At 40.5% G+C, this 14,959-nt stretch overlaps 1 protein-coding gene across 1 annotated transcript in view; it reads right to left on the minus strand.

Moving 5' to 3' along the window:
• Positions 1-14,959, minus strand: part of fbxo41 (F-box protein 41) — a 64,681-nt gene that overhangs the window by 16,645 nt on the left and 33,077 nt on the right. The window contains exon 4 of the mRNA XM_074629255.1: positions 4,926-5,133. Coding sequence (XP_074485356.1) covers positions 4,926-5,133 — 208 coding nt within the window. The remainder of the gene's footprint in view (positions 1-4,925; positions 5,134-14,959) is intronic.

Consider the following 14,959-nt stretch of genomic DNA (forward strand, 5'->3'; position numbering starts at 1 on the left):
GCCAATTGGTCGTTCCATCGCAACATCAGTGCCGCGCAGCAAAGCTATGCTTCCGCCATTTTGGACTGAGGGCGACTACCTGACGCTAGTAAAACGTCCGCCTACAGAGTACCGTACAAAAGTAAAACAAAAACATTTCTATTCTATTCTCATATTTAATGTCTCTACCAAAATGGCCTGTGTTGAACATGTCAGAGACCTCCAAAATCAATGTTCAATAGACCACAGACCATGGATGTAGAAGAGGTTGTGCCCTGTGCTTTTGCCCTGCGTGTTAGGAAATAGCCTACAACTACATTACCTTGTATTTATGTCATGCTAACAGCATACTAGCTACTGGCCGATAGCTGGTTGTTTGCGAACAGAGACATTAATACATATAAACAAATAACAGACCGCAGAACGCCGTGATTAACCAATCAGAATTGAGTATTCAACAAAGCTGTGTAATAAAAGATAATAAGAGTGATGAATTACAGCCAATATATCCATTATTACAGCCGCATACAGTTAGTAGGTACTGGATATGTCATATGAGCGTGCAGGGCGGTGCGGTCCTTTGGTTCTGATGCTCGTTAATTATGCCAAGTAAAATAACTGGATTTGGCTATTAGTTAATTTTACAACTTTTAGGACATAATGATTTAAATGAGGGCTATTTAAGTGTTCAAACTGGGAAATTGATTTACCTCACAAACAAAATCCTCTGATTTACAGACGTCTCTTTATAAATCCATGGCCACAGACTCATTGGCGTTTTCAGTCCAAAATGCAGCGCCATCTAGCGGTTGTTGTCTCAAAGTTTTGTCTCTTTGCTTCTATAATCTTTGATTGTAGTCCAGATATCTTGCTCTTGACCAAAGTGTTGGATGGACAGATTGACTGCCTGACCAAGCCTCACTGTAGCAACACAAACCCCTCAGGCATCTTTCCTACTACGTACCCAAAATATTTAGTTGTAGCTCTCTGAGATCAGGCGAGCAAGTGTATTTGATGGTGAGTGTGCAGCCTGACTCTCACTCTCTCTGTTTGCCTGAGAGCAAAATCCTCCTCGTCACTCTTTCATACAGCACTCAAAGCTGCCTGTGCATTGAAGTATGCGGTGTGTAGCGTTTTGTACGTGTGTGTATATATACGTGCGTGTGAAGTAGTGCCAGGTGGAGCTCTGTGTACCAGACTGGCGACGTGCCACGGAGGGAAAATGTGCACAAACACAGACACTGTCACTCCCTCTCTCTCTCTCTCCCTCTCTCTCTTTCTCTGCTTCTACTCACACAGCTTGTTTCTGGCCTACTGCCAGTAAAAAAATGGACCACGGAGGAAACAGGCAAACACCATCCGTGGCTCTTATTCCTGGCCAGCTTGCAGTGAAAGCAGAACAGGGACAAATCTCCCACAAATGGATGAAACAAAATCCATTCAGCGGAGGGTAACACTCCAATCTGGTGACCTAAGTTTGGTCTTAAACTCGAGTCTTTTTCTGTTATCGTCTCTCTGTTAAAAAGGCCAAAAGTTATTGAGACACTACGATTGAATTAAAGCTATCGTTACCTTGCACTTCCTGTGAAGAAACGCATTACATTCAGCTTGAGTTGAACAAAGAGAGTGAGCAGGAGACAAGCCATCCATCCCTTCTCTCGCCGTCGGTCCTAAAATACCTCTGTGGCTCTAAAAACCCGTCTCCTAGGAGATACGGGCGACCTCGCTGATGTTGTGACAGAGAGACGGAGAGTGAGGTTGTGAGGGTGTGTGACATCTCCGGGCTTCCCTCGACAGTGTAGCAGGGTGCCAACGAGTCTGTGACTCCATACTTGTACTTGTCATGTTGATTATTCACAGTCCTACATGAAACTGACTGATGTTTAAATCTAAAGAGAGGACGACTAAATTTAGGTAGCAGCGTTTTCGGGTCGATCACAGGTCAAATGGCTGAGAAAAAAAAGTATATTTCATTTTAAAATGTATCAGAATAATTCTCGTTTGCAAGAAAAATACCATTAAATGATTTCAGATGTCTTTGAAACAGGTTAGCATTATAAAGAGGTATCACTTACATTATTCACTGTATTATACGATTATATAAAGTGATGTCGACAAGGATAGTGATCTGAGGAAATGATTTTACACAGAATCTTTCAAATGATGAGCCTAACAGCGAGTTCCTCTCAGGCAGATCTGCACCACATTACATCTGATTCAAAATCATGTTGGAACCTCCAGCAAGAGGAAACTGGTTTCCATGGCAGCACACAGATTTGTGCAATGAAACAGGTCACCCCTTTTTTTCAAGAGGTGTTGGATAATGATATGAATAAGTGAAATTTTTTAAAGAACTGCCTTTACATTTCATTGTGTAATAAAGCAAAGAAGAGGGGGGAAATGCCACAACGGAAGCGGTAGAGAGGCTGCAGGCAGAGGGCTGATCTCCAGTTTCCGGAGCAGGAGGAAATTTTTTTATGCGAGCAACGCAGATCTCTGGTCAGCATGTTGTCTGCTGCAGAGCTTCACTGCTTGTTTTGATGCTGCTGAATGCAAAGCAGACGTATAGGACCTAGCTTTATGACCCAGCTTTATGACCCTACGGCAGATAAGCTTCACTTGATTACAAAACAAAATGCTGTAAATACAGACACCCCATGTTCACATATTCTATGCACTTTTGGCTTTTCAGGGTTTGGATTAGGGTTTTTAGTTCCAACTAAGGAAAATCTTACACGTAAAGCTTCAGCATACAATGATATTTTAGACAATAGTGTGATTCTGTTGAAGTGTTCTTAATTGTTTAACCCTCTGAGGACCACGCAGACCCATTTTTGTCTATTTTAGGGGGGTACAGGGGGTGTTTAGGGGGAGATAGCAGGTCAACAGTAGATGTCACATAGAAGTGGTATACATCATCTGAAAGCTGGGAACCTGAAGATTAATTTGAGATGCTGCTCAACACTGTGTGTCAAGTAGTTCAAGTTATAAATCACAGTGAGGTCAAATTTTAAAAAAATGGTCTTGCTACTATAAAATGGCTACTTTGGGGACTAACATCATCACACATGAATACAGTTGGGCTCATTAGATCCACAAGAGTCTCAGCTTTACAGTGATACCCAATTTATGTAACTCCAAGACTGTTTAGGGACCCCAGTATACAGAAATATTCAAATACACCATTTTAGTATAGGAGAAAATAACACATTTATACTGCATTCAAAAACATGATTTTTGCCCCAAACCGCTTGTGATTATCATAAAGTGGGCATTTCTGTAAAGAGGAGACTCGTCGGTACCCATAGAACTCATTTTCAGTCACATATCTTGAGGTCAGAGGTCAAGGGACCCGTGTGAAAATGGCAATGCCAGTATTTCCTCGCCAAAATTTAGCCTCATTTTGGAGTGTTATTTAACCTCCTTCCCGACATGTTAGCATGACCTGGTTGGTTCCAGTGGATTCCTTACGTCTAGTTTCATATGATACCAGTACCTGAACCTGCTACAGCCTCTGAAAGACAGTTAAGTTGGTCGGAATCGCCGGCGATCCCACAGATCTCAGAGGTCCATAAAGAGATGGATTCCCGATTTCAGAGTAATGACTAGCCTGCACAGAGCACTGACCTCAACACCAACGGAAACAGCAAGCCAGATCTCACCAAACAACAATCCCACTATAGCTCTGTGACTGAATGGGAGCAAATTAATGTAGCTTAGTCCCAATATCTTTTTAAAAATGAAACCCATGTACAATCATTTAAGCACCCATTTCATATCCATAACTTGTGACTCATTGGTAAATGAGTATAAAAACACCTCTGCAAGGTTTAATTAAAGTTGTGCTAATACAGTCTACAAGAAGGTAATGACTGACTGATTCCTGGAACAGGAGGATGAGCTGAATGACTTAAAAGACCTCCAGCACACGTTCACAGCACATTTACATACCACACTCTCGTCTTGAATTTCACCTGCTGGTGTATGAATACACGGGAAAGTCCTGGACAGTTACTGTACTTCAGCTCGATAAAGAAGAGCAGACTTGTCGTCTCGGGCATCCTAAAGTCTATTATGGGTTCGACCTGTGGTGCATTACGGGTACGTTAGTCAATATAATCAATGCTTATGCACTATTCAAAAGCAAAAAGCTGCTCTGTCAAGGACTCTCAGAGAGCTGGGAGTAGCACTCTGAGGAGTCTTGGGTGGTAAAACAAAATGATAAACATATAAAAGAATCACTGCATTATGCAATCATTTTGAGTTATTGAGATTCACAAGTCAGTTGTCGAAATTATTATGACAATTAAAATGTGTCACAAAATTAGATCTGAAACTGCTCATTTCATTTGAAAAGCACATTTTTATATTGCTGTCTGTATTATTGTGCAGTTCAAAGTGATCAGTATCTACTTGTATATTACATTATACTGTATATTGTATATTGTATTATGTTTTGTTGCCCGGACAGTCTGAAAACAGGAAATGTCTTGAATGTTATCAATACAGTCAAGTCTAAAGCTGCAACTTACAATTATTTTTGTCATTGTCGATTAATCTGTCGATTATTTTCTCGATTATTTGATAGTTGTTTGGACTGTTAAATGTCCGAAAAATGGTGAAAAATGGCGATCAGTGTTTCCCCAAAGCCCAAGATGACGTCCTAAAATTAGTTTTTTTGTCCACAACTCAAGGATATTCAGTTTAATGTCATAGAGGAGTAAAGAAACCAGAAAATATTAACATTTAAGAAGCTGGAATAAGAGAATCTTTACTTTTTTTTTTTTTTAAATGACTCAAACTGATTGATCGATTATCAAAGTAGTTGGGAGATTATAATCCAATCTGAAAACACAATAAACATGATATCTCAAGTTGCATTTTGCAGGGTGTTCTGAGCAGTAACCCATCAGTGCAACAGTAGATACTAGTTAGGATGTCCTCACCTGGCGTCCGTTGCCCTTAGAGTTCTGGAGGCTGCAGCGTCCCAGGCTGCCGTTCGGCGTGGTGCCACAGCTGCTGATGATCTGCAGCTGTTTTTCGGCGCGGTCCGCTCGGTCCAGCAGCTCCTCGATGAACTGCTGCAGCCGCACCTTGGCATTGGCTTCACGTGCCGCCGTCTCCTGAAGGAACTGGTCAATCTGGGCGACTTCCCTAATGGGCAGAGATGGGAACGTATATATTAATGTGATATTCTTTAAATTCCGGGGTATGCTCTCTTAAAGCTAATCTGTCTCATCAGGAGGCAAACTACAGAACAGCTGAACCTCGCTTGTGGTGAAAATGTACAGGTTCAGATTAAACGGTTGCTGCAGGATTTTTTTTACAACCTCTCTCACATTCACATAAGCTGCCGTTCTGCACTTTTTGCATGGAGACTAAGCATGCCGAGGGTTGGTGACAGAGATAAATACACAATGCAAACCCAAAGGGAGGGGGAGAGAAAGAAGAGAAATAGAGGGTGAGAGAGCAGCTGTATATTTATACCGCCGCAGGCACAGCAGGGCCAAGTTCCCGTCATTTTAAGGGACAGTGTGTTACTCAGATACAGAGGCAAACAAACCAGGAATTCAGACAGTGTTAGTAGTTGTCTGCAGTCTGCTCGGCACACTGTATTTCTAGCGTTCCCTGCAGTGATTTTGTCCAGTGTCATCTGAAAGAATGTTATTGTTTACCTTAGTGACACAATGAAAAAAACAAAAACTCAAGACATGCAGATAAACTTGAGTAATGCCACCTCTGTCCTCATACAGCTCAGTTCACCCTTTCAACCTGCAATAACAAAAATGTTTGGCCACTTGGAGGCAGCAGAAACACGTTGTCGAAACAACATTCATATACGTATCATCTCCTTTTAAGTTGATATGGTGAACTTGTTAGCAAACCGTTACGTATTTATACATCCAGCAGTTACGGAGGACGATTATTATTCATGTGGAGTCGTGTCTGTGTCCACCTAGCAAATGTAAGTCCAATATCCACTCCCATTTAGCTCTGTTTTTGGGCTCTACCAACTCCTGAGGGAAATATCTGGTTATTTAGCTGCTTAATGCTCCACCAGTTATTCGCTAACTGTGTCTGTCTGCCGTTTGTTGCTCAGTGGGGAGCTATGAGAGTGAAGCTGGACAGCTCAACTATGAGCTGAAACTCCCTACAAAGCGCCGTAAAGCTGAGGAGTAGTGCAACTAACGATTACTTTCATTGTGGATTAATCTGTTGATTATTTTCTCGTTAATCGATTAGTTGTTTAGTCTATAAAATGTCCTCAAATGTCTTGTTTTGTCCACAACTCAAAGATATTCAGTTTACTGTCATAGAGGAGTAAAGAAACCAGAAAATATTCACATTTAAGGAGCTGGAATCAAAGAATTTTAACTTGTTTTCTTAACAAGACATTTGAGGACGTCATCTTGGACTTTGGGAAACACTGATCAACATGTTTCACCATTTTATAGACTAAACAACTAATCGATTAATCGAGAAAATAATCAACAGAATTATCGACAATGAAAATAATTGTTAGTTGCAGCCCTAAAAGCAGCCAATTCTTACATTTGAGAAGCTGGAACAAGCACTTTTTTTTTGCTCAATACAGACTGACAAGTAATCCATTATCCTAATTGTTGTTGATTACTTTTTGTATATCTCCAGACAAACCTTTTCATATCTGAGTATCTTGCCTCTATTGTCTCCATATTGGACTTCTATTCTCAGCAGCTTTCTTTATGTTTGTGTCCTTATAAAAAGCCTGAGCCTTTACCGTCAAAGCAATGCAGTCAGGAGAGTTTAACAAGACATTTCAGACGTCTGACCTTGACAAAGCCAAAGGAACCATTAAAAGGTTCAGACCGTCACCGCTGACGGGGAATGGGGGCATAAAATCTGTGTCCCTCCAGTTTAAATAGGTTCATGCTCATGAAATAAGCCAAGCCGCTCATCAGGATGGATACTTTTACATCCAGCTGATGTCAAACATCCATTACTACTATTACTACTACTCACCATTATACAATCCAGAATCCACCCAAAAACTGAAATGATGCTCACAGTGAATTTTCTTGAAATGGGGGCATTCTGGAGATAAAAATAGTTTGCCGTGTGGCACAGTTAACTTTTCTTATCCTCAGGCAAAGATGACTACAAAAATATCACTCCAAAATTAGTCGTGTTTGACTGCAGGGTAGAAATGAAAGCACACATGCTATCTGTAAGTGAACAATCAGAGAATCAGTGAATGATATCAAAATTAAGTGGCCATTACTGCTCTTCTTCTCCTCTGTGATCAATCCTGTGCAGAGTCTCTTGGTAATTGCTCATAACATGAGATAACATGATTTTTTATCTAATTTGGGCCCATTGGGTCCAGTACAATTGTGTGTAAAGTGATTGAAAGAGGCCTTCTCTACACTGTCTCCACTGCAGGAGATGACACTTCTCACTGTGGAAATTTACAGAGAAAACACAAAGAATGTGTTTGTATGAGACATAAACTATCTCAGCTCCAAGCTCTTTCAATCACCTCATCCTTGACAAACTATAAACTCTCCTCTCTGATGATCTGGAAAAGGAAAGTGGAATCTCAACATGCAGCCAACACATGTGAAAGACTGTATCAACAGGGATCTCTCAGAGACAAACTGAAGATACAGACAGGAGGTAAGGTCTGATTTCACCCACATGAAGGGACATAAAGGACTGGTGGTGGATAATAACACTAATAACAGTTAATTAACAAAGATATGATATCTAACTCACACTAGGCCTTAAGTAGGAACACTTGCACAGCTCCTTGCTTCACCGTACACAGCGCATGACTGTAGTTCAGTGCAATCTTGACAATTTAGAGCAGTTAACCGCAATCTTTCCCACAAATTCCCATATGCATTGTGTTAAATACTTACAAAATGATTTAACAATTAATTGGTAGTTAACTAGTTCCTCCCGCTTAAAATCAATTTCTAACAGAGGAAACAAAAAGACCATTCATTGCTCACTTTTCTTGTATGTACGCAACGGACTGTACAACAACAAAATCCGGCACCTGAAGTCCTAAAAGCTATCCTCAAGCTATCTAAAGTTACTTTCTTTCTCTGCCTGCTGCCAACACTCTCTTAATGATTATTAAGATTGGTGGAACAAACGTCAATCCATAAAACAACCAATCAGAGCCATAGAACATACTGTAAAACAGTCCTGCCTTCTCATTCAGTGGCCTTTTTTTACATCGATTAACTACATCAAGCTAGAACAAACTTGAAGAGAACTGAAGTTTTACCCTTAGTTTGGCTTACCTTTAAAGGACCAGTTTGCATATTTACACATCCAGCAGACACAAAGCAAGATTGTCATTCGCTGAGAAGCGAATCTTTCTGAATTTATGGTGAATTAAGTCCAATATTCTGTTGCTAAAATGTGCTATACAAATAAAGCTGCCTTGCCTTGCCTCCTATATGCTCCACTATGTTCACCAGTAGCTAATCACTAACATTGTAGTAGTGTGTAGCGCTTTATCGCAAACAATGCTGACGAGAGCAGTGAGAGTGAAACAAAAAAATAAAACAAAAACAATGATGCAGCAAGATGCTAAAATGCTTCATAGAGCTGAGGGGAGCTGAGTGATAAATCTCTGTGGGTTCATCACTATGAGCGACCCCTTTCACATTACACATAGTCATCCAATCCATTGTTAATATGAACACATTTACTTTATGAGTACAGCTTTAAACAATCATCATTCTCCACTTTAAACTTACTGTGAATCTTTACCTCTCGTGCTTTCATTTGTCTTTTTTAAATTCCTTTGAAATAAGTTTCTGTCTCTGCAATTTGTGTTTCAATGTGTCTTTGTTGTATTTCCTGTTTATATCTAATGCAATATGTAAACCACTTTGAATTTCCTTCTATCTGCCTTGCCTAGAGGAAGGGGACAGAATGGACTGGGCACTGATAAGAACATCATATGCTTTGCGCAATACAAACACAAGATTAGCTTTCATAAATAATCAGATCTACATGGAGAAATTGCTTACAACTCAAAATCAATATCAAAACTGACACAGGATTGCAGATATTAAAAATATGAACTTCCCACTATCCAATCACACAATCATTTTTGGGCACGTTTCAGTGAATCGCTATAGTGATAAGGCTTGTGAGACACTGAATATGAAGGAAGGTTGGGTGTAGAAGTGCTCATGTCAAAATAACACTGCATTAGCAAACTGCCTCAGCAGATTGTATCACTGATTCATCCAACTGTATATGATGCATCTCATTACGGTGCACAATTAATGAATCCAAGTATCATTTATTTTAATTCAATGATTGGATCCGTACCTAATGTGGTGTATGATTAAGCAGCCTGAAGCCATAGTTGTGCTCTCATTATTCACGTTAATAAACAGAGAGCAACAATGACTGAGCACTGTTTTTAGTTCAGCCTCCCCTATAACGACATATAGCTATCTCACAGCTGCTATTAACAGAGTAGCTGAGGTAGTACGTGCCATATAGTGTGTTTTGGTTTCCAAATTGTAATGCATTTGTAATTAGTGTGAGTTAATTATTCAACAGTATCAGATTTTTCTTGTTACTGAGACAGATGAACCAATCCCATGAGGAGGAAGCAACACAGGAAAGACTTTCCCTTTCTTTCATCTGCAAGGAAGAAATGCACAGATGCACCAGCAGCGTAACCACTCAGCTGAAGGAACCTCAGCGTGGAAATCTTTATGGAGAAGAAGCAGGGGAATCAGGAATTTGATCGAAAGGCCGAGAAAGATGTTGGAGGATGAGCAGAGGGGGAGAGAAGGAAAAAAATATCTTTACTGGATCCCGGGAGACATGCAAGGAGAAAAGGGTAAGACCAGAAATAAAGAGGAGAGAAAAAACAGAGGATTGAAGCTGATAAAAACGCCATAAAGACGAGGGAATGAGCACAAAGACTGTGAGGGAAAAACTGCAGAGGCTAAAGCAACAGAGAGCAAACAGAAATCTGCAGTCATGTGGAAGCAGAAAGCACAGGAGGTTTGACAGAGGAGGGGAGGGAAATGGGATGTGGCTGCTTCCTGTTGTCAATCCTAATTTGAACGCACACACTCACACACACACACCTCGCTCTCACAGCGTGACTCACTCGGACACCTCGGAAAGAAAGCCTAGAGGTGACAAACATGCCCGTGAGTTTAACCGGACGCTGGGGGAGCTGGCAGGGAAGGCCGCCATCTCTTCCGGGTGATAAACATGCAGGTTGTTAAGTCTGGGGCGTGATTCAGAGGAAATGACTGGGAGGTGGCTCCACGCTGGATCCACACCGTCCTCATAACACCGATTCATGTTCGTGGGTGATGAGAAGTCCATGTATTTGTGACCCTCGTGTTCACAGTTCGCTGACGGTGCCACAGAATTTTGTCTCCTCTCTATCTTTGTTTCCATCTCACACACATACACACACTCACTTCCAAACACTGAGCATCCAGATACAGACACTTTGCTGTGTTGTTGTTCAGAGTCAACGCCACACAAATGATATTTTCTATAACAATGCTAACAGTATTTGCTTTCTTGCTGAGAGTTGGATGACGCTAAATATGTACAAGGACAGGCTGTTCTCATACACTGTTCATAGCTAGACCTACGAAAAGTAATGCACTGTATTTCATATACATACCACAAAATCAATTTGTATGTAGTCCATGTTATTTTGGACCAGGAAGTATAGAGAGCTTTAAACGCTGCATAAGGAGGACACTGGGGAGGACAGGTGGGTCAGAAAATACCGGACTTTTGCCCAGGAGACCGGTGTTCGTATCCCGTGTGAAACCAGATTTATTCGTGAGGTATTTTAACCCAAACCACGATCTTTTCCTAAGCTTAACTAAGTTGTTTTGTTGCCTAAACGTAAGCAAGTTGTTTCCTGTGAAGACGGAAGTTTGTCTTGAAAAGACTGTATGCCGGTAACAAGTGGAAATTGACGTGCGTTACCGGAGATTCGTAGGAAAACGAATGATGTATGAGGATACGTTGACCTGGAGCGAGCAGTCGGTTAGCTTAGCTTAGCATAAAGACTGGAAACAGGGGGAAACAGCTAGCCTTGGGTCTTGCCAAAGGTAAAAAAAAATTCACCTACAAATGCCTCCAAAGCTCACCAATTAACACGCTGTATCTCGTTTGTATAATCTGTATAACAACTTCAGTGTAAAAAAGACAATTCACAGATTAATGCAGGGTTATGTGGTGCACAGAATAAACTACAGAGGATGCAGTGTTTAGCGAGGCTCTTTGTTAACTTACACTTAAAGGATTTTGCAGGTCATCAAATATTAAATTTATATCTACAGTATGATCAAAATTGCACCACTGATCTTACCACATGTACCACACGACTTACCAAACTGTATTATGATCAAAAGGTCAATATATTTAATTGTGTAAAGCGACCTCATAAGACCATGACCAAATCTTTCATTGTTATCATAGACTGTATATACGAAGTGGACGTAGTCACCGTGACGTCACCCATTGGTTTGTTGACTGACGTTTTGAAGCCTCGAGTTCGGCCTTTTGGCCGTCGCCATCTTGGCTTTTTGCAACTAAAAGTGACACAAGAGGGTGGAGCAAAGTACAACTGAATGTTGAATAAGACATTTCTAATGACCAAAAAGTTCCATGAACTGAAAACACACTATGAAAGGGTTAAAGTTGAAAGATGAAAACACGGACAACTCCCAGATCGAACAACGCCGTGGTAGCGACCTGTCAATCACAAGGTAGCCACGCACTAAAGCATCCCCTGCTTTATTGTCTATTTGACTCTAAATGGGACCATAATTTACTAAATGAACATCATGCTGTATTGAAGAAGACTTGAAACTAGCGATTGAAACCATAAACTCATGTTTACAATGTTTACTGATGTAATAAAGTAGGGTCATTTTCTCATAGACTTCTATACAATCAGACTTCTTTTTGCTACCAGAGGAGTCGCCCCATGCTGGCTGTTAGAAAGAATGCAGGTTTAAGGCACTTCAGCATTGACTTCACTTTTCAGACCCGGAGGTTGCCACCTGGTTGTGATTAGATTTTCTAAAAACTTTACAAGCAATGTTCATGAACAATGACACGGGCTAGGAACTACAGTGTCTTGTATGTAAATATAGTAATCAGATATTGATTAAATCTGTCTTAAAGACCTACTATTGGTACAACCCACCACCTCCCCCATCATCACCATTGCCTCCAGGATGTACAGGAGTTTCCATCATCCACCTGCTGGCTTTCCTCCTCCATCACCACGTCTCTAGCCTCTGGGGGATCCTGTCCTCTTATCTCTTATCTTCATATTGTTACACACCTCCGATTGATCGGTTCCTATTGAATTAAACATTATATACAAGAGCTAAGCTCCGATGCAAACAATGTGCCTCACTAAATCCTAACAGGAACACACAGCAGGTGAGATACAATCAATACCACTGATTAAAAAGAATAAGGTCATAGTGCTATATTTCAGTTTTACCATACATTCCCCCTCAGCGCCAAAACAACAAACTGCTGTCTTGCTCTCTGCTGCTTTTCCCCCCATGAGACAACTAGAATACATAAGGGGCTTGTTTGCCGGATATCCATTTACAATCTGATGCCTTCTTGTCCCTTTAAGCTCTTGGAAATAGAAAAAGCTCCAGTCTTCTTGCTAAATTTAGGCCTTGAGAGCTTGCTAGAAGTTTTTTTTTTTTTTTTTCAAACGAATGAAAATGGGCTTTGAAGACCTCAATAAATGTCCTATGCTACTGCATATATCAGAGAAATAATGACTAGTTAAGCCGACAATGTTCACTTAACAGCCATAACAAATAGTCTATATAGCAAAGACATCCAGCCATAACAGGCATGATTAATAAGGCTTGATCTTCTGAAGGATTCAGTTTAAATGTTAATTACAACCACTGGTCAGCCTCCTTTCACAGTTGTCATCATCTCTGGCCATTAATTCAAAATTATGCCTCATTAATATTAAAGAGCAGAGATGATTGACTGAAAGGCCTGCAGCATGAGGAAGACAAGGCTGTTGCATGAATACCGGCTTTCTCCGCTCTAACAAAGCACAGCTGCTTCGTGTGTCATTGTGTTTTGACACCTGGATCAAATAGTGATTTTTTTTCGGCGAGACAGATTCAGGAGGCTACATTGTGTTATCATGTCACACATTTGTAGAGAAAGGCAGCGTGAGGAGATGTGTGCTGAGTATGGCTACATGAGAAGGAGATGTGAGACAGACAAGGATGAAAGGGTGAGAGTAAAGGGGATGATGAAAGAGACGCAGGCTGAAATGTGCTGTTTTCAAAGCCACTCAGAGAGAGAAAAAAAGCGTGACTGGTTTCCCAAGAAACCACTAATCCACGACGTCTTGGCACCGATCAATCACGGGAAAGTAAATATTTTATTGTGGCTGGAAGCAGTCCTCTCAAAAAATCTGAACCCCCGTTACAACTCACACATGGCTGAGTCACCCAGAGATACAGCAGCAAGGTGGTGATGTGGAGCTTTGACAGAAATGGATTATTATATCATTACGAGAGAAAAGGCCACCTGAAATTCAGCTGCCAGACTCTCAAAAACAGAGAATGAATCTTGTGTCAAATTCTTGTTTGCAATGACGACGGTGATGTTTTGTACTTGTGGATGCAATTGTTTTCGGATAAACAGAAGTGCAACTGGAACAAAATTGGGAAAAAAATAATAGATAGGCCTTTATCTATGGAAACGAGTAGGGCTGCAGCTAACTATCATTTTTGTTATCAATTAATCCGCTGATGTTTTTTTTTTATTAAATCGATTATTATTTAATGACAATTATGAAAAATATCCCAGGGTCAAGGGTGACGACTTTAAATTCAGCCAATTAGACTGTTGTGAGGCCATTAAATAGGCGTTATCGGTCACTATAAGCACCATAGATGTGGGTCAGTAGGGGCCTACTACACCCAATATTAGATTTATCATCCATTCACATGATAGATCACCAAAGAAGGTGTAAAAGAACATGACAGGCACCTCTTGCGATTATAGTAATTGTGACAGGAGCAGAGGCGAAAGTCAGGCGCTATAGTATACTGTAGACAGCACAAAACTCCATCAGGGGTGTAGGTTGGCAGCAAAACTCAAAGCTTTCACCCAGAAGACCGGGGTTCGCTTTTTGTGCGAAACCAACAACGTGTAGTTGTCTTTGAGTTCACAAGTATTAAGTTTCACTTTCACTTTTAAAACCTAGTTATTTTAAGACAAACCACAATGTTTTTCCCTAAACTTAACTAAGTACTTTTGTTGCCTAAACCTGTTGCCTTCAAAAAATAACATGTCATTCAGTTCTACAACGTCTTAGAACGTGTTGCTTTTAAGTTTCGCTTTCACTTTTACAACATAGTAGGCCCTTCATGACCCACATTTATGGTTATGGTATGCTTATAGCGACCGATAATTCCTATTTAGGCAGTCGAATCGGGTGTCAAATTGCTGATTTTGTTCAAAACTCAGAGATATTCAGTTTACAGTGATATAAAACTGAGAAAAGCAGCAAAAAAGAGGCTGGAACAGATCATTTTTTGTAATTTCTGCTTGAAAAATGACTTAAGAATTATTCATCATTCGATATCTGATTATTTTTTTGACCATCGACTAATAGATGAATCGGCAAAACGTGTCAGCTCTAGTGTAGACTTTTCTAAGGCATACAGACATTTCAATCTATACACACCAGCAGCATTCATTCAGCTCTATGACAGCTTGACAGCTCAAAAAGGAGAGAAAAAAAATCATGACAGCATTGTCTCAATATCAGCTTTCCACCGAAGAAACAAACACACACTGACACCAAACCCCAGTACATCCTCCACACATCTCATGATCAGAGTCCATCTGCTAACAACATGCACTGGTTACTTTAACCTCTCATGTCAGACTTAACAAAATGAGAAAGAAGACA

Source organism: Sebastes fasciatus, chromosome 3 (assembly GCF_043250625.1).
Source record: "Sebastes fasciatus isolate fSebFas1 chromosome 3, fSebFas1.pri, whole genome shotgun sequence".
NCBI classification, from domain to species: Eukaryota; Metazoa; Chordata; class Actinopteri; order Perciformes; family Sebastidae; genus Sebastes; species Sebastes fasciatus.